This window comes from Equus asinus, chromosome 20 (assembly GCF_041296235.1).
Source record: "Equus asinus isolate D_3611 breed Donkey chromosome 20, EquAss-T2T_v2, whole genome shotgun sequence".
Taxonomy (NCBI): domain Eukaryota; kingdom Metazoa; phylum Chordata; class Mammalia; order Perissodactyla; family Equidae; genus Equus; species Equus asinus.
In genome coordinates this window covers 86,185,180-86,204,835 of record NC_091809.1, presented here as the reverse complement: position 1 = coordinate 86,204,835, position 19,656 = coordinate 86,185,180, and the positions used below count along the sequence as shown (strand labels likewise).

Here is a 19,656-nt window from a genome sequence, read left to right as displayed (position 1 = left end):
CTGGCCCTATCATTCAGTACAATACAATATGATCCTTATCAAGTTTCCCAAGACTGCTCACCTCTTGCTTAGAAAGCCCAACAAAACCACATCTAACAAACAAAATATCAGCCTGGTGGTAGTGATTGAAGACCCATCTTTAACTAGGGCATGGCCAAAACATTCATTCTTCTAGAGGCACTTAATAAAGGAAGGAAAGCTCAGAGCTAAACAATAAATGACCCTTGTGTTTTGCAGAAAACACAAATAATCAAGGCCATAACTCACAGGGCTATGATGCAAGGAATCAATGAGACAAAACTTTTTAAATAAGCTAAGACTCTGAAAACTACATTTGGACTTAACAGAAATAAGGTTTTCTTAGGTCCAGGTTTAACCTGCATCACCTAGGCTGGCTAACGCTATAGTTTCTATCAGCAAATATAGAAATGTTAGGAATCTTTATCTGTGTTGCGAAGCAAACCAATGTTTAGCCAGAGGCTTCTATCTACAATTAAATGCTTCTTGATTCTCAGTTGCAAATATTTTACTGTTAAACACTATTTGTGGCTCTGTCTTTTGGACTATCAGTCCTCAATCTCCATCACACTTTTTAATTAAGTTTGAATCTCTAATTCAGACCTTATATCAGAGGTCCCCAAACTTTAATGCACTTTGGAATTACCTAGGGAGTCTTTAAAAAATACCGATGCCCGGCTCCCATTCCTAGACATTCTTATTTAATTGGTATGGAGTGCGACCTAAGCTTCAGGATTTTAAAAATTCCCCACTTGATTCTAATGTGCAGAGAAGTTGGAAACCACTGCTTTATATTATTGCACAAACAAGAGGGTATATAGCTATGTAGCTATGTAAAGATGTATATAATCCTAGCACAACAATGCAGAGGTGAACAGAGCTACATAAGCCTATATGATCACAGTGAATAGCCATTCTTTCTCTCCATTGCCTGGGATAAGTGAGAAGCCACCAGTGTTCAACTTAGCTCCTAAAGAGCACACTTTTTTTTTTCACACTGTACCTGGATAGAGCCATTGCATGCAATAATCTGATTTTTCATCTCTTCATTCCACAAGCCCCGCTCAGTAAGATCTTTCAGTAAGTGAGGATTTACAATCTGAATGGAAAAGCAAAAAAGATGTAAAGGAATAAATAACAATAACAAAGTCTCAACAGGATCACAGGACTGGAGCTTAAAGTAAACTACATGATTGAAGAATTATTTAACATTAGATTGCTGGTAAATTCTATTTTTTATAAAACAGAAAAGCTATATTCCTTTAAAATCTTGATATTTGTTATTCAAGAAACAGAATATATGGTATTTGCAAAAGTGAAAAGAATGAACATTGCCTAAGCTGGGTAAATCCATGGATTGGTTCTTTTTTTTTCTAAGTAAGGATACAATAAATACTTAAGAAGAAAAATCAGAAATGTACCCACCCAAACCTTACAGAAATTTATTTCAGGATATCTGCAAATTCACAAATAAAATATTTTAAATTAGTGGCTCTCAACCCCAGCTGTGCATTAGAACTACCTGGGAACCTTAAAAAAACAGTGGTCCCACCCACCAGAAATTCTAATTTATAATCACTTTCTAAAATGATACTTCTGTATGCATCTTGAGTATCACCAACTTAAGCATCTGAGGTTATAGCATACACCATCATGATTACAGAATAGTTAAACATCACGTAAACTCGAATACCAACAAGTTACTTTCATACTTAACCCTCAATCCTTCAATTTTTCAGCATATATTTATTAAACGTCTATTATAAGCTGAAATAACATAGAACAATATTAGCGATGAAGATGATTCACTTTATCAAAGCTTTGCCCCCATACTAAGATAAAGGGGCATACTAAATATGCGTAAGCATTACTCGTAATATCAGACTTTTGAAAGATTTCCCTGTAGGTCTAGTTGTGATCTTCTCACCTGAAATTCTCCTGACAAGACTCTGCGAGTGTAGATGTTGCTGGTATAAGGTTCAATGGACTCATTATTTCCCAGAATCTGAGCAGTTGAAGCAGTAGGCATCGGGGCAATAAGTAAACTGTTTCTTACACCATACCTAAAGAAAAGGAGATTATTAGGTGCTGCTCCTAAGGCTACAATCTGCCAAGAAGGCAACTAATTTAAGTCACTGTAGTAAATGCAGCTTCTGTGAGTAACATCATACATGCATTAGATTCAAGTGATGACTTTTGAATTTAACTCCTACAGGGATGTAAGGCCACAGTACGAGTGGTATAGCTCGCCCCTCTCCTAAGTGCCTGACTCCTAAACAGGATTAGCACAGTTTTTACTGCTGACAATCCTTACCATGCCACGATTTATGCCACTTGCCCAGTGGCACTCAGGAATCAGTGCACTTGATACACTGTCTTGCCCAAGGAAACGCTCAAATGGCTGTTGCAGAGTCCTCACCTGTACCAGGGTACACTCGTTCAATCCTCACTTTTTCCTAAGGGCCTATGTGACCACTGTGCTAGAGCCTTTCAAAAATCATAATGATGTGAAAGTGGTCAGAATCAGACACCTATCACCACAATTCTCCATTATCCTATATAGGATAATGAACAGGCAAAATTATGCTCAAAGTATATTCACGACTTTCTCTATTACCTCTTCAATTATAAGTTCCTAGAAGAATGTTAACATCTTTTGACTCTATTCAGTGCTTAAGCAAGAATATACTATCCGAACATGGAGAAATCTTCAAACTGTCTTAAGCTCGTCCTTCAAATCTCAGCTCTGCAAACATTTTATATGACCCGTACCATTATGTATACTTTTTGTGTTACATGTCTTACCTTAGTCTTAAGTTTCTCCAACATAAACAGCTTGTCCTTCCTACATTCCAGACCTCTGGATTCATACAGTGCTTAGTATAGAGCCTCATATCCTAATGGAGTCTGTACAACTGGGTTCTTTTTCTTTTCTCCCCAAAGCCCCAGTACATAGCTGTATATCCTAGTTGTAGGTAATTTTAGTTCTTCTATGTGGGATGCCACCACGGCATGGCTTGATGACCAGTCCATAGGGCCGCATCCAGGATCCAAACTGGCGAACCTCAGGCTGCCGAAGTGGAGCATGCAAACTTAACCACTCAGGCACAGGGCCGGCCTCCAAACTGGATTCTAATCTGACTCTGTCACTTTCTAATTGTGAAGCATCAAGAAAACCACCAACTATCTCCATGTCTTTACTTCCTCAGTAAAGTGGACAGTGCTTTCCTGTCCACAGACAGGGAAATGTTTTGAAACATCATACATATATGATATATCCAAACTGGAATTATCTGTAATCATTAAAAACATTAGGTAAATACTGAAAGAAAAAGATTTCCAAAATATATCACCAAGATTTCCAAAATATATCACTAAGTAAAGTCCCACAATATGTCAAGTTTGATCACATTTATATAACAAAACCCTATGTGTATATTTACAAATGTACTGAAAAAGGTCTAGAAAAATATGAACCATTAACAATGATTATCTCTTAGAAAATGAGTAAGTTGGTTTCTCATTTGTTTTGTGGGACAAGTGGTTGGCAAAAAAGGTATGAAGAAGGGCTTTTACTTTCTATTTTATTTCTCTATTTGAACTTTATGAACAATGAATATATATTTATGTATTAATTTTGAATTTTTTAAAAGTTGTATATAAAAATATTGAAACTACAGTATTTTGAGAAAAAGCAAAATAAAAAATAAAATAGAGTACAGGTCTATTTTTGGAAAAGTTTAATTTGCATGTAAATACGCACACGCACACACACTCAGAAGAAAGTCTGAAGGATGACAGACAAAAAGATGCAAATAGGTTTCTTGGGGGAAGTGGTAGTGGGATAATATTCATTTTACTCCCTTCCCACATGTATGTTTCTAAATTTTCTAACATGTATTATTTGAGTAATAAAACAATTTTCAGGCAAATACATATTTTTTAAAGAACAGTTTAAAGCTATTGCTTCCTTCTGCAAACATTTAACACTTTGCATATGCATTAACCCAGAGATAACAGACTCATCCTGATAGAAATCGAAAACAACTTGTTTCATTATTCACTCAGGAAAACATTCTGCCTGCCCTCAAATCTCTTATATTCATTAATTTGAAAGGCAAGGAAAGACTCAAGTTTTACATTTTTTCTTTGACACAGTTTAACACATTACCCTCCAAAAAACTCTTGCAAAATCTCTAACTTATTCCTATGACAATCAATTCAATGAAAGCCATTTATGTGTCCAATGTGGTTAAGCAACAAATAAAAGTGAAAAACATTTAAAAAGCATGCACACGGGGCCGACCCAGTGTTATATGGTTAAGTTCGCATGCTCCACTTCAGTGGCCCAGGGTTCATGGGTTTGGATACCGCTCATCAAGCCACACTGTGGTGGCGTCCCACATATAAAATGGAGGAAGATCGGCACAGATGCTAACTCAGCAACAATCTTCCTCAAGCAAAAAGAGGAAGACTAGCAACAGATGTTAGCTCAGGGCCAATGTTCCTCACTAAAAAAAAAAGCACGCACACTTGGAAATATGAAGGTTTAATGAGAAAAAGCACTACCTAATCTAGGCAGTTAAGCCCCCAAAACAAGATCAACCAGTAATAATAACACCTACGTATTAATATGTTTTCACTGTGCCAAGCAATTTGCAGGTTACTATACAGATATTATTTTAGGAAGTAGCTCTACAAAAATAGTTCTGCAGATAGGTCATTTTAGCCGCATTTAAAAGAGAAAAATGAGTTTCAGAAGTTAAAACAACATGTAACTTCTGAAGAGCCAGAATAAAAACCTGAACCCTCCTCACTTCAAAGCTACTTTATATCTTTACTTACTTTGCAATCTTCTCCTTTAGAAGTTTCCAGTCCCATAAGTCTGTGGGAGTAACATTCCACATATCATACTGAAGGATCTAAGGAATAAACAACCCAAATTTATAAATCACTTTATGACAATCTAAAACTGCCAAAAACCAAACAAATGACTAACTGCCATGGCCCCCACATCCCAACAAATGCTGTTTTCTAGTAGAGCTGTGTAAGGAATACAAGGTCCAGAGATTCTCCTGGATAAATTTCCATGTAGTTACATTGATTAGAAGCAGGCTAAGAAAACTGGTTAAGGCTTATGTCCCCATGTCCCTGCTGAGCCCTCTCAGTGGACTCATCAAATCTACAAACCAGGAAATCCTAAGATTTATGAAGTGCGTTGCTGAGATGCATTCTCTTTTTGTACAGTAAAAGCATTACTCTACCCTCACCTTTCTTGATTGCCTTGATTTGCCCCTTGATCTATGTACTTAACTAATAAACACCTAATTTCTTTTTTTGAGGAAGATTGGTCCTGAGCTAACATCTGTGCCCATCTTCCTCTACTTTATATGTGGGACGCCTGCCACAGCATGGCTTGACAAGCAGTGCGTAGGTCCACACCCAGGACCCAAACCAGCGAACCCCAGGGCGCCAAAGCGGAACGTGCGAACTTAACCACTGTGCCACCAGGCTAGCCCCTAAACACCTATTTTCAAACAATCGCAAGTTAGATTTCCTAAATATCAGAAGGAATGTCGGAACTAAAAATAACATCTTATTTTACACTGAAGAGAATCATACTACTGATAGTAAAGGCAGTGTAGAAGGCAGAATTCTGAGACAGCTCCCAGATTCTCACCCCCTGGTGCATAGGCCACGTATAACCTTCTCCTCTTGAGTGTGTAAAGAATCTGGAAATATGATGGATGCCATTCACATAATTATGTCAAAGGTGAAGAGTTTCTGCAGATGTAATTAAGGTTGCAAATCAATTTTGAGTTAAACAAAAGGGAGATTATCCTGGGTGGGGCATGACTTATTAAATGAAAATCGTCAAGTGACTGGACTGGGCTCTTCTTGAAATGAGGAACTCTCCCTTTTACTGGCTTTGAAGAAGATGCCATGAGTTCTAGAGCTGCAAGGAAATGAATTCTGCCAACAACCAGGTGAGCTTGGAGGATCCTGAACCTCAGATGAGACCACAGCCTCTACCAACACCTTGACTACAGCCTTGTGAGACCCTGAGAAGATGACCCAGCTAAGCTGAGCCTGGACTCCTGACCCATGGAAACGGAGAAACAAATGCATACTGTTTTAATCCACTAAATTTAGCAACAGAAAACTAATACAGTTAGCATTTTCTTAACTCATTTTAGCAATTACTAGTTCTAAATAAGAGATTAAAATAGGGCATCCTTTTTTCTAGGGGACAAAAGTACCGTATTAGTTTCCTATGGCTGGTGTACCAAATTACCACAAACTTGGTGGCTTAAAATAACAAAAATTCACTCTCTCAAAAAATTTATTCTAGCGGCTAGAAGCCCAACATGTTCAGAAGGGCATGCTCCCTCCAGAAGCTCTAGAGGAGACTGTGTTCTCTGCCTCTTCAAGCTTCTAGTGGCTACCAGCATTCCCAGGTTGTGGCTGCATTACTAACCTCCGCCTCCATGCTCATGTTGCCTCCTCTTCTTGCCTATACCTCTTGTAAGGAGAACTGTCATCAGATTTAGGGCTAACCTGGATAATCCAGGATAATCTCCTCATCTCAAAATCTTTAATTATATCTGCATAGGCCCTTTTTAAATCAAATACGGTAACAATCACAGGTTCCAGGGACTAGAATGTGAATATACATTTTGAGGGTTACCATTTAGCCTGCTATAGGAACTCACAGGCAAAAAGAAATTTCACGTATATACTTACTCCTTTGCTGACTGGAGAGCCCTCATAGGTTTCATATGGGCCATCCTCCTTGGACAGGTCACAGCTGGCTTCCAAGGCTCCATAATAAATGGTTTCAAAGATTTGCTTATTCAGTAACTGGGCCTCTGGACTCTCAAAAGGATACCTCATCAGAATAAAAGCATCTGCCAGACCTTGTACCCCAATCCCAATGGGGCGATGGCGTTTATTTGATAAGCATGCCTTTGTGCCAACAGATTTACAGAAGAAAGAGACAACATCACTGAATAGAAAAAGCAACATTCTTTGCCAAATGACACACACTCTCTATCTCAGTTTTCTCACACCATTCCAATGATAACCATTTAAATAATGACTGGCAGATCATGATAAACTCCCTCCACCTTAGATTTCAATAAATTACCAATAAGCAGAGAAATCTATTCATACCTCTGGGATAGGGTAGTAGTTAATATCAATAATTTTATTCAAGTTTCGGACAATGACTTTGGTGACTTCAGCCAACTTCTGAAAGTCATATGTGTGTTCTGATGTGACAAACATATTCAAGGCCAGGGAAGCCAAGTTACAAACTGCAACCTGGAATGCAAAGAAAAAGGTCAAGAATCACAATTCTTATTTCTTCCCCCATACCACCATGTAAGCCTCCAATACTCTCTGACATCAAAATTTTAAATTTTATCTTTGGCTTTTCCCTCTTCATCACTCACCAGTTCACTTCCAAATCCCAGTATCTATTCACATATGTGAATTGTAACATGCACCAGTGAAACAGGTAAGATGGAGAGAACCCTGTGTTCCACAGCATATGGCTCTATCAGCAGACATATCACATTGTGCTATAATTTTTTATATATATCTGTATCAGTCAGTAAATGTGCACTGTCCAATATAGTAGCCACTAGCCACACGTACCTATTTAATTAAAATCAAATAAAATTTAAAATTCAGTTTCTCAGTTGCACTAGTACTCAACAGCCACCAGACAGAGAACATTTCCATCACTGCAGAAAGCTCTTCCAAATTACACAAGACTACCTCACCCTCACTGAGATTCTGACAAGCCCTTATCAGAGGATCCACATGTATGAATTTTGAAAAAGTTCTTCAGGTGATTCTCTCACTATATATACCACACTAGTTGGTGAGCTTTTTCAGGTAGGGATCATCTTTTATTTATTCTTATGTTTTTAGTACTAGCCCCACATCTGGCATATAGTAAATGCTTACTGTTGAATGAATCACCTTCTTTTCCATTTTGATTATGACCATCCCAATCCAAACTCTCAACTCTTTTCACCTAGACTCCCTCGTGCCCTTCATACCTACTCAATTCTACACGTTGCCAAAGTACCCATTTTTAAAACATGGCTCAGATCACATAAGTCTGATAGATCCTAGGGAGTAAAACAAGGCAGGAAAAGAAATAGAGAGTCCTGGGTATAAGGATGGAAGGAGTGCCATTTTTAAACAGTTGTCAAGGAAGACTTCACTCAGAACGTGACATATGAACAAAGAAGTAAAGAGGTTAGAAAGCCAGCGAGGTGGCTATCTGGGAGGAAGAGCATTTTAACATTCAAAGTAAACAGTAAAAATTCTGAGGCGAGAGCATGCCTGATATGTTTGAGGAACAGCAAAGAAATTAGTAGGGCTGGAGTACGGTGAGCAAGGGGGAAAGTAACAGCAGATGAGGTGGGGATATCCAGGTGTGTAGGACCTGGGCATTGTAAGAATTTTGGGTGGAAATGAAGTATTGACACATGCTACAACATGGGTAAGCCTTGAAAACATGCTAAGTGGAAGAAGCCTGACACAAAAGGCCAAATATTATATGATTCCATTTTTATGGAATGCCCACAAAGGTAAATCCAGAGACAGAAAATAAATTAGTGGTTGCCAGGGACTAGGTGAAGAGAGGAACAGGGAGTAGCTGCCAACAGGTACAAAGTTTCCTTCCGGGGTGATAATGTTCTAGATTTAGATACTGGTGATTGTTATAGTATACTGTGGATATACTAAAAAACATTGAACTGTACATTTTAGAAGGGTGAATTTTATGGTATGTGAATTATATTTCAATTAAAAAAAGGAAAGAACAAACTCTGGGTTGGAAAAGCAAAGAGGAGTGTTGTGCAGAGGAATGATATGATCTGATTTTTGTTTTGAAAAGGGTCACTCTAGACTGTATAATATAATCTATAAATACTTACTTGAGTATATGTCAATTTCCTCCAACTAAATAATAAGCTTCCAGAGGGCAGGGGCTGAGCCATATTCATTTATATCCCCAGAGCACTTAGTACGGTGTCTTATTCATAGCTGGAGCTCAATACAATTTTGCTGAATTAAACTGCAACCTGAGCAGTACATTTAACTCACGTACCATTTTCTTCCAGACTTTTCATTTGTCACGTTTTTTTAGGTCCTAGAATTTGGGATCTGTTCCTTCCTCTTCATGTTCATAGTTTACATCCAGTATCTAAGCAGCCTGTCATCCATCTACTGCAACAATCTCCTTAAGCTAATCTTCAACTTCTTCTCATACCAAGCCATTTTATAACCAGAAGCAAGAACTATCCTTCTCATCCTAGCATTTTGATGCTATTTTCCTTTCAGAAACCTACAAAGGCTTCCTACCTCTGTGACATGACAACTTTCACCTACTATCTCCCTTCCCCCAGCCATAGCCATCTCTCCACATATAAAACTTTAATGTACTGGCTCCATCAAAACAAACTTACCTGACATTCATTGCACAAAACCTATCCCCTATCTCTGATCTGTCATACTGGCTGTTCTTCCCAAATGGAAAGCTTTTTGATAAACTTTTTTTTTTAAAAAACAAATCTATGTCCCATTTCTAGCCTTGCCTCTTCTGTAAACTGCTTTAAAGATCTGACATTAGAATTTTGCCTCACTATTCACTGAAAGGACCCCCTATGTGCTTACATACTTTAAACTGAATCAGCATCCTAACTCATTTTAATGTTTGTCCTAAACCACCATAACTGCATATTGCTATTTTTCTCAAGTAAAGATTATTACAACAATGTGTGTGTAAGAAAAAGTTGACAGTCTTTTTCTAAATGGTTTAGACTAAAAGATATTTAAAGGCATAGATCACATCTCTTCCTTCCTTTGTAATCTCTATTTTAGTGCCCTTCTGCTTACAAGCAGCTATGAAAACTCCCTTCACCCACCTCAAGTGAAATCAAGTGAGGGATTCACAAACAATAACTTCTTAAGATTCTTCTCTCAGTACTCTAGGCAGAAGTTTTTCTACTTACCTCATCTTTGCTGGTATATTCTACTATTTCTGTGCATAGATTGCTGCATTTGATCGTTCCCAGGTTCTGCTGGTTACTCTTCCGATTACAGGAATCTTTGTAGAGCATGTACGGGGTACCTGTCTCTGTCTGAGACTCAATGATGGCATACCACAGCTGCTGAGCCTTTACAACTTTGCGGACACGACCCTGTTTCTCATAACTGAAAGGCAAAGCTAATATTATTTCAATATTCCCTAAGAAAATCTTTATTGCAGACAACTATAAGACACTAAAATGTAAAATTATAAAAACTCTTAAATTTTTTTAGTTTTGGTAAGAGAAAAAAATAAGGAATATGATATTTATTTTACTCTAGCCAAAGCCACAGACAAAAATCAGGCAGTTTTAGACCCCTCCAAACATACCCCAATCCCACTAAATCAACAACACCTTCCATAGTAAAAAGGAACAAAACTTAAAGTAGTCAAATTGTGCTATTGTGCTATTATTATTATTTTTTTTTTTGGTGAGGAAGCTTGGCCCTGAGCTAACATCTGTTGCCAATCCTCCTCTTTTTGCTGAAGGAAGATTGTCACTGAGCTAACATCTGTGCCAATCTTCCTCTTTTTTGCATGTGGGATGCCTGCCACAGCATGGCTTGATAAGCAGTGTGTAGGTCCACATGTGGGATCCAAACCTGCAAACCCCAGGCTACCGAAGTGGAGTGCACGAACCTAACCACTATGCCACCGGGCCACCACTGTGCTATTATTTAATGAACTATTAACATGTGTGTCCCAATTGCTCGATTCCTGCATGCAATATAAAGCATAACTTATTTTATCAAACGATTATGTGACAAAGCAAAAAAATAACCCTGCTAACTCTTTGCCTTAATTTTTAAAAGGATCAGTTAAAAAACCCAAGCACCTATTTACATGTCCCAAAGTTTTAAGAAAGAAAAAAATTAAAACCAAAATTTTGGTGAAGATTAAGGAAGAAAACCTGACCAAAATAAAATTATTAATCATATTCTCTTCTAGATGCTTCTGAAGATTCCTAGAAACTAGCTAATGACTGAAATAGTTATAAAATTTGGATTTACCCAAATAAGAGAAACACATGGTTAAAACATTATTACTTCCATATTTTTCCCATACCTTTCATATAGCTTCTCAAACTCCTCTCCCCAAACCTCATCCAGACCAGGACACTCATTTGGACACATCAAAGACCAGTCCTACAAAGGGAAGAACGGTACAAACCCTAAGAAACTTCAAATAACCAACCACACAGTCCATTAGGAACACTGCAAGGGATAGGGTGGATTCCAGACTGTCTCAGAAATTTGCTGTAGAAATAACCATTTTAGGCTCAGGCACAAACATCTAGTTCTATTTGTTTGTGCATAACCTTTTAAGCATTTACGTCAGATAGCATCTACCTTAGAGAATAAATATCCAAAAAGGCAGCATGGCATCTCTTAACTTGCTCGGAATGTCTTCCATAGCATAACATATAGGTGAACTCTTCCTAAGCATGATTTAAGATGACTGATGATAAAGTTTACACGAATCGAGTCATTATTACTAACAGGTACCTCTCTCACCTGATTAGACTCCACTCGTTTCATGAAGAGATCCGGAATCCAAAGGGCAAAGAAAAGGTCCCTGGCACGCTGCTCTTCCTTTCCTGTGTTCTTCTTTAAATCGAGGAACTCAAAGATGTCTAAATGCCAAGGCTCCAGGTAAATAGCAAATGCCCCAGGTCGCTAACAGTAAATAAATCATCATTCTTTTCAGAATCGGAATGAAAGAAAGAAACTTCATATTTTCCAAAGCACTTTCATAATAGCTCCTTGAATTTTACTACAATTGATGGATTAAATGAGATAATACAAACGAAAGTGCTATAAAAATATAAAGTAGTAATATTTTACTTACAATTCTAAGAGCAAAAAAGAGCATTTGACATAAAGAAAATGTGGAACAAGAAAGGTTAAATAACTTGTCCAAAGTGACACAGTGAACTAGAAATGGAGCTTCCTCTTCAGCTGTCACCCAGCTCACCTGCATGACATGTATGTAAAGCCCAAAGAAAATCATTTTGATAATAATAAGTTGTGCTCTTATTAAAGGTCAGAAAGGTGATATGTCTTATCAAGTGACCTTGGTTTTTTTTTAAAGTATATCAGAGAGAAATCCATAAACTAAGAGCTGATTAGTGTGCCTACATATCCATAAGAGACAGGCCCAAGTTGCAAACTATCCTGCTGATAACACTGGATAAATGACCCAATCCTCCCAACTTTACTTTTCCCTCTATAAAATGGGCAGAGTCCTATTTTTTTAAAGAAAAGCCTAGAAGACATATTACAACCCCTTTTCAAGGTTAGGTATTAATATGAGTCACAAGTTTAGAAATTCTTTGCAAATAAACTGTCATGTAAAAAAGTTGACTAGATCATTGTCTGCCTGGAGCCAGGGGCAAAGTATGTATGGGTGGGAGTGATTAATACAAAGGTGCATGAGGAAACACTTTGGGGTAATGGAAATGTTCTGTCTGGACTGGTGTGGTGATTACATAAGTGTATACACCTGGCAAAACCCATCAAACTATAGACTTCAAGTGTGTGCACTTTAAGTAAATTGCACTCATTAAATTGATTTTAAAAGTGAAAAAAAGCAACATTGTTAGAAACATACCCAATGAACCATCTAATTATAAGCACACATGGCTAAAAGATTTTTAGTTCTGATTTCCAGTGCTTTCAAGTAACAGAGCATACCTTGTTTCCACCTTGATCCACATATCGAGCTGTGTTGTTATATACTCTCAGCATCGGTACAAGGCCATTGGAATTGCCATTAGTCTGTAAGAGAGACTGAGAGTAAAGGCATCTGGAGGAGAAAGAGTGAGCTTAGCAAGAAAAAAAAATGGCTCAACAGTGAACAAATTACTCTCTCCCAGTGTATAGAAGTTTCATCTGCTCTCCATCTCTACCTCTGCTTTGAAAACATAATACTCAACATAAAACAAACAAAATGTTCTTGAGTAAATTACAAATTATGTACAAAGTTATTTCATGGAATCTCTAATTTACAATGAGATATAACAATTACAAGTCAAAAGAATCCAAAATCAGGATAGCTAAATTTAAACTCCACACCCTCTAAAAGTCATTATATAAAGATGTACTTTGGGTAGAGTAAAAACACTACTACAATGTCTTTTTCCTAAAAGAATTCAAGGCAACTTCCAATAAGAATTATATGCAATGGATAGATCAAGATGATAAATAAAGTAAATGGAGATTCTCAGCAATAAATGGATTCTAGAATGAAGATAAGAAAACACAGACTCCTAAGACTAAAGATACCTTATCAAATTTTAAAAATACTCCTTCTAATGTCAAGACAAGCCTTTGAACAGTCTATAAAGATAAGTGAGTAATGGCTCACCCTACTATTGTGTGAAAGGGCTGTATATATCACAGCACCTCCAAAACATCATATAATCATATAGTTTCCTTCTGGACTCTCTACCTTTATTCTATAGGGCTAGATATTTTCTTTACATCATAGATGAGGAAACAAACTCAGAGATGTAAAATAATTTGCACTAGGCCACACTACCAGCAAATAGTGGAGGTACGACTTAAATCCAGCTCTTACCCAAAATCATTATCTGGACTCCCAATGAATACTGAACTAGCAGGGCTGGAATTTACATCATAAAGTACCAATGTTTAAAGCTTGAATCCTGGCTCTAGCACATATTAAGTGACTGATCTCTGGAAGTAATTTAACTTCCTAAGCCTCAGTTTCCTCACTTGCAAAATGAAGACAACAGTGCCTATACTCACAAAGTCACTGTAAAGAGTAAAGTTCCTACCATGTGTCTGTAATTACATCTATCTCATAAGGTTGTAGTAAGGATTAAACAAGTAATTCCATGTAAAACTTTTATAACAGATTTAGCACACAGTAAGCAATTAATAAATGACAGCTGCTATTATTATTGCTAAATCAGAGTTCCAAAATCTGAGCTAAAAAGGATCCTAAAGATCATCTAATCAACATCTAGGACGACAGATGAAAATGAAGTCCGTAGTGAAATGACTCACTCCAAGTCACACAGCCAGCTAGATATTAAAAGACCCAGGTCTCCCATCCCCAGGATACACCCTCTCAACAATAAGCCCGGTTGCATATGGACTTGAATTCTTCTCACCTACACATTTTTAGTCATATAACAGAAGCTTACCCCAGCAATGTAGCTGCCAGTAGCTCGAATACAACTCACAGCAACACCAATTCCTCCAGCAGACTTGGAAATCAATGCACACTGCTTTAGAGTGTCATAAATGCCTTCAATACTATCATCTTTCATACTCAGAAGGAAACAGCTATGGGGTAAAAAAGTGAAAACTCAGCAAGGAAATAAGGCAAAGCAAAGTCACAAAAATGACTATACAATCCAAAGACAGTAAGTTAGGCAAATAAAAGATTTGAAGTTTACAAAATTCCTAGTTGTTTTTAGAAAGAAAAAAAAATTTACTAGATATGACACAATAAGACATATCAACATATCACAGTTTTAAAACCATCTTGCTGCCTACCCTAGATATTAAGCCTAGAAGAAAGTCTTAGAGATAAGTCCAAAATATTAGCTTACTAGTTCACCAGACTACAAATGGGCAATTATCACATTTTATCGCGCAAATTCCTACAAATACATAACAGTTATTTCAACTTACTAGTAAGCCAAGAAAAATTAAACATTTATGAAAAAAGAGATATCTATCCAATGGCCAACCAGTTCTTTGATACGTCCACCAAAATTTAGCTCCCTTACAGTTATTTGTAACCCCCTCTAATTGTGCTTAGGATCTCATCCTGCTCCCCTACCTCAGGAACCTTACCCTACCAATGACCCCTTCACTATCTTGAATATTCAATCACTCAAGTGGATTCTATCTGTTGACCTTGTCTATTAAATATTCAGACATTCATAAAGATATACACAATAATATAACATATACTTTGTTCTTACCGCTGACCTCAAGAAATTAGACACTATAAATTAGCGCCTAATTACAATCTCATGTCATTTCCATGCATTTCTACTTTATTTTAGCATTTATATATGTTCTACATTTTTAAAATTTCTGGTTGCATATTTATTTATACTTCTGCAACTTGCTTTTACCTCAATATTGTATTAGAGACTCATTCCTAATGATACATGTAGCTCTGGTTTGTTTACTTTCACTGCTATAGGGTGTTCCACTGTATGAATATACCAACATATTTGTCCATTTGCCTGTCAACGGACATTTGGATTATTTCCATTTGTTTGCTAACAATGCTGCTGTGGAAATTCTTGAACATATCTTTGTGTTTATGTCTAAGGATTTCTGTAGGGTGTAAACTTAGGAGGGAAACTGCTGGGTCAAAAGATATGCATATGTTCTACTTTACTAAAGATCCTCCAAAATGGATGGATAAGTATATTCCACCTAGCAAGGTATGAGAGTTCCCCATATTCCACCTCTTACCAATACTTGGTATTATCAGTCTTTTAATTTTTATCAATCTGATGGGTATTAAATATCTCATTATGATGTAAACTTACATTTTCCTAACTTCTAGCAAAGTTCATCATCATCTCACATGTTTATTGGCCAATCAGGTTTCCTCTTCTATGAATTATTTGTTTATATCCTTTGCCCATATTTCTATTTGGTTTTATGTCATTTTTTCATAATCCCTCAATAGTTAACATACATTGCAAACACCTTCTCCAAGTCTAAAACTTGTTTTTTCACTCCTTTTTGGTTCATAGAAGATTTTAGTTTTCATGTAGTCAATTTTCCTCATTTTTCCTTAATGTTGTTTTATCTATTTTAAGAAATCCTTCACCACTGTGCAGTCATACATATTCCCCTACCAAGATGTAGGTTGAGGTATTAACAGTCATGAATGTCTACAACTCACTTTCAAATGACTCAGCTAAGAAAATTTTTTTTTTAATTTTAAAGATAAAAATTTAAAAACATATATATGGCAAAATGTTAGTAATTTTGTGATCTAGGCAGAGGTGGGTGTATGGGTGTTCACTGTCCTTTTCTTTAAAAAGTAAAAAGTTGAGGAGGAAAATAGATATTTAGCTATTTTCTCTATACACGCTTCTAAAAAGTTTTACTTTCGCATTTAGATTTTTTTTTCCTTGAATTTATTTCTGTATTATGGCATGAAAGGAAATTCAATTATATTTTCCCCGTAGGATAACCAATTTCCCTAGGACCTTTTCCCCAGTGAAATGCAACGACACTTCAGTTTTTCATCTAGTTCCCATATAAGCCTGAATCTGTTTCTGGGCTTTTTTTTTTTTTTGAGGAAGATTAGCCTTGAGCTAACATCTGCTGCCAATCCTCCTCTTTTTGCTGAGGAAGACTGGCCCTGAGCTAACATCCGTGCCCATCTTCCTCTACTTTGTATGTGGGACACCTGCCACAGCATGGCTTGCCAAGCAGTGCCATGTCCGCACCCGGGATCCGAATCGGCAAACCTCAGGCCACTGACGCGGAACGTACAAACTTAACCGCTGCACCACCAGTCCAGCCCCTCTGGGCTTTCTTTATACTCCAGTGGCTTATTTGTCTATATCACATTGTCTTGATTACCATAGTTTTATAGTAGTCTTGAAATCTGATAGGCCTTTTTCTTCAAAACTGTCTTGCTATTTATATTAGTTTCCTGTGACTGCCCTAACAAACTACCACTAACTTGATGACTTAAAACAGAAATTTATTCTCTCACAGTTCTGGAGGCCAGAAGTTCACATTAGTTTCACTGAGCCAAAAGCAAGAATGCTCCCTCCAGAGGCTCTAGGGGAGACCATATTCCTTGCTTCTTCCAGCTTCTGGTAGCTCCTTCGCTTGTAGCCACATCACTCCAATTTCTGCCTCTATCTTCACACTGCCTTCTTCTCTTTCTCATGTAGCCTATCTCCCTCAGCCTCTCTCTTATATTTTTGATTGGACATAGGACCCATCTGGATAATTCAGGATAATCTCCCTATGTCAAGATTCTTCTTGATCACACTTGGAAAGACCATTTTTCTTTTTTTTTTTTTTAGGAAGATCAGCCCTGAGCTAACATCTGCTGCCAATCCTCCTCTTTTTGCTGAGAAAAACTGGCCCTGTCCTAACATCTGTGCCCATCTTCTCCTACTTTATACGTAGGACACCTACCACAGCATGGCTTGCCAAGTGGTGCCATGTCCGCACCTGAGATCTGAACCGGCGAACCCCGGGCCGCCAAAGGGGAATGTGCACACTTATAACCTCTGTGCCACTGGGCCAGCCCCTAAGACCATTTTTCCTTATAAGGAAACATTTACAGGTTCTAAGGGTTCAGACCTGATATCTTTCAGCAGCCTACTACTTTATTCCTGGTCTTTTGCTCCTCCATATAAATTCTAGAATCAGCATGTTGAAATTGTGACTAAATCTACAGATTAACTTGGGAAAAACTGACATCTTTACAATATTAAATCCATTTATGAATATAAAAATCAGTCTCCATTTATTTTTTAAAGTCCTTCAATTATGTTTTAGAATTTTCTCCTTAAAAGCCTTACACAACTTTTATTAGATTTTTTCCTGGGTACCTTCCAGTATTATAAATGATATATTTTAAAACTTAATTTTATAACAGCTAAGTACAGAAACTCAATTTATCAATTTATATTAAACCTATATCCCGATATTTTGCTGAAATCTCTTTCTAATTCTAATAATTTGTCTGTAGACGCTCTTGAGTTTCCTATATAAAAATCTTATCTATGAATCATTATAGTTTTGTTCCCTCACTTCCAATCTTTTGTGTTCTTATCTTACAATGCTGGCTCAGGCCTCCACTACAGTACTGACAACAGAAGTGATGGAGCTAAGTTTTTAGTGGATATCTTTTACCGAACTAAGGAAGTTACTTTCTATCTCTATTCTGCTAGGGTTTTTTAATTATAAAAGAGTATTAAATGTTATAAAACATTAGTGCAATGGATTACATTAATATACTTTTTGATGTTAACATATCCCTGAATTCCTGGGATAAACCAACTTGCTAAGGGTGTATTATTATTTTTTTATATATATATTACCAGCCTCTGTTCCGCTGCTGCCTTTTTCAGAAAACAGCATCGCCATTAATCCTAATACTCTACCCATAAACTCAGGAACCATCCTTGACCCATCTCCAAAAGATCACCAAATTCTGTTCATTTTACCTCCTAAGCAGCTCTTGAATCTGCCTACTTTTCTCAATCTCTACTTTCACCTCCCTGACCCAAACTACCATATAATCTCTTCTACAGACTACTGTAAGAGTCTCTTAATTAGTTGTCAGTATATAATTTTTTTAAACCACTTTATTGAGATATAATTCACATACCATACAATTCCCCATTTAACGTGTATAATTAATAGCTTTTAGTATATTCACAGAGTTGTGCAACGACAATGTTTTAGAAAATTTCATTATCAGCATTTGTCTCTCTCCACTTCATTTACTACACTGCAGTAAGAGATCTTTCCAGAATGCAAATTTCATTTAATCAGAGCAGGAGTGATTAAATGTTTGCTAAATTAGTTTTTATGTGATGAACTGCCTAGTTTCTTCAGGTCAAGGTTTATTTCCCTAGTCAGAATGCTTACAGAACATTAAGAGCAACTATAGATGACACATACCTAGAAAGTTGTGGGCGGTTGGTACCAGCATTGAAGAGAGTGGGAGAGGCATGGGTAAACCACTTCTCAGAAAGAAGGTTGTATGTTTCAATAGCAGCATCAATATCTTCACTGTGAATCCCCACAGATACCCTCATCAACATATGTTGTGGTCTTTCAGCCACTAAAAACAAAAGAGAACTCTGCACATGATGAGACATGTCAGAAAAAGGAGGTTGAGACAAATACTTGAATCAAAAAAAGGAACAATAAAAAACTTGATATCAATAAGCAGGACAATTATTCATTAAACAAAAGTTAAAAAGATTAGAGTTGAAATAGAAATGTCAAGGCTAATAGCTCAAAGCTCTATATTCAATAGAATGAATAGAAAATATAACACACAAACATGTTCATTTCTCACCTTTTCCATTGATCTTCAACAAATAGGACCGCTCCAGCGTCTAGAAAAAGCAAAGCAACCAAAAAACTTTCAACGCACAGTTTTTAAAGACACAGTGGCTATATAATTCACAACAAAGTAATCTATTTAAATCTCCTCAGTTTTTATATGATTTTAAATGAAGAGAATAGCACGTTTATTTTACTAGCTTCAGTTTGGAACATTATCAATTGGCTGTTTGTTTTGGAAAAGAATACATCAAAATTTCTGGAAAAAGCCAGCTCTCTATTAACGTGCGTAACAGTAATAGCAGAAGTTGTGGTATTCACCACCATCGTCATAATGGTTAACATTTACACAGTGCTGAGAACATGCTAAGCACTGATCTAGGCAGCACACACACTCATTTAATCCTCAACAGAATCTGTTGTTGAAATTTTATCATTATTTTGAAAAATGAGAAAACTGAAGCACAGAGAGATTAAATA

General features: G+C 36.9%; 1 protein-coding gene across 2 annotated transcripts in view; it reads right to left on the bottom strand.

Annotated features, from left to right (window-relative positions):
- RRM1 (ribonucleotide reductase catalytic subunit M1) overlaps positions 1 to 19,656 on the bottom strand; it is a 34,732-nt gene that overhangs the window by 1,954 nt on the left and 13,122 nt on the right. For both annotated transcript variants that reach the window (XM_014841956.3, XM_044753387.2), the window contains 12 exons: positions 19,190 to 19,229; positions 18,787 to 18,949; positions 14,298 to 14,439; positions 12,820 to 12,903; positions 11,641 to 11,802; positions 11,192 to 11,271; positions 10,050 to 10,251; positions 7,192 to 7,341; positions 6,763 to 6,984; positions 4,864 to 4,940; positions 1,946 to 2,081; positions 1,022 to 1,117 (listed from right to left, as the gene is read on the bottom strand). In XM_014841956.3, coding sequence (XP_014697442.1) covers positions 1,022 to 1,117; positions 1,946 to 2,081; positions 4,864 to 4,940; positions 6,763 to 6,984; positions 7,192 to 7,341; positions 10,050 to 10,251; positions 11,192 to 11,271; positions 11,641 to 11,802; positions 12,820 to 12,903; positions 14,298 to 14,439; positions 18,787 to 18,949; positions 19,190 to 19,229 — 1,554 coding nt within the window. The remainder of the gene's footprint in view (positions 1 to 1,021; positions 1,118 to 1,945; positions 2,082 to 4,863; positions 4,941 to 6,762; positions 6,985 to 7,191; positions 7,342 to 10,049; positions 10,252 to 11,191; positions 11,272 to 11,640; positions 11,803 to 12,819; positions 12,904 to 14,297; positions 14,440 to 18,786; positions 18,950 to 19,189; positions 19,230 to 19,656) is intronic.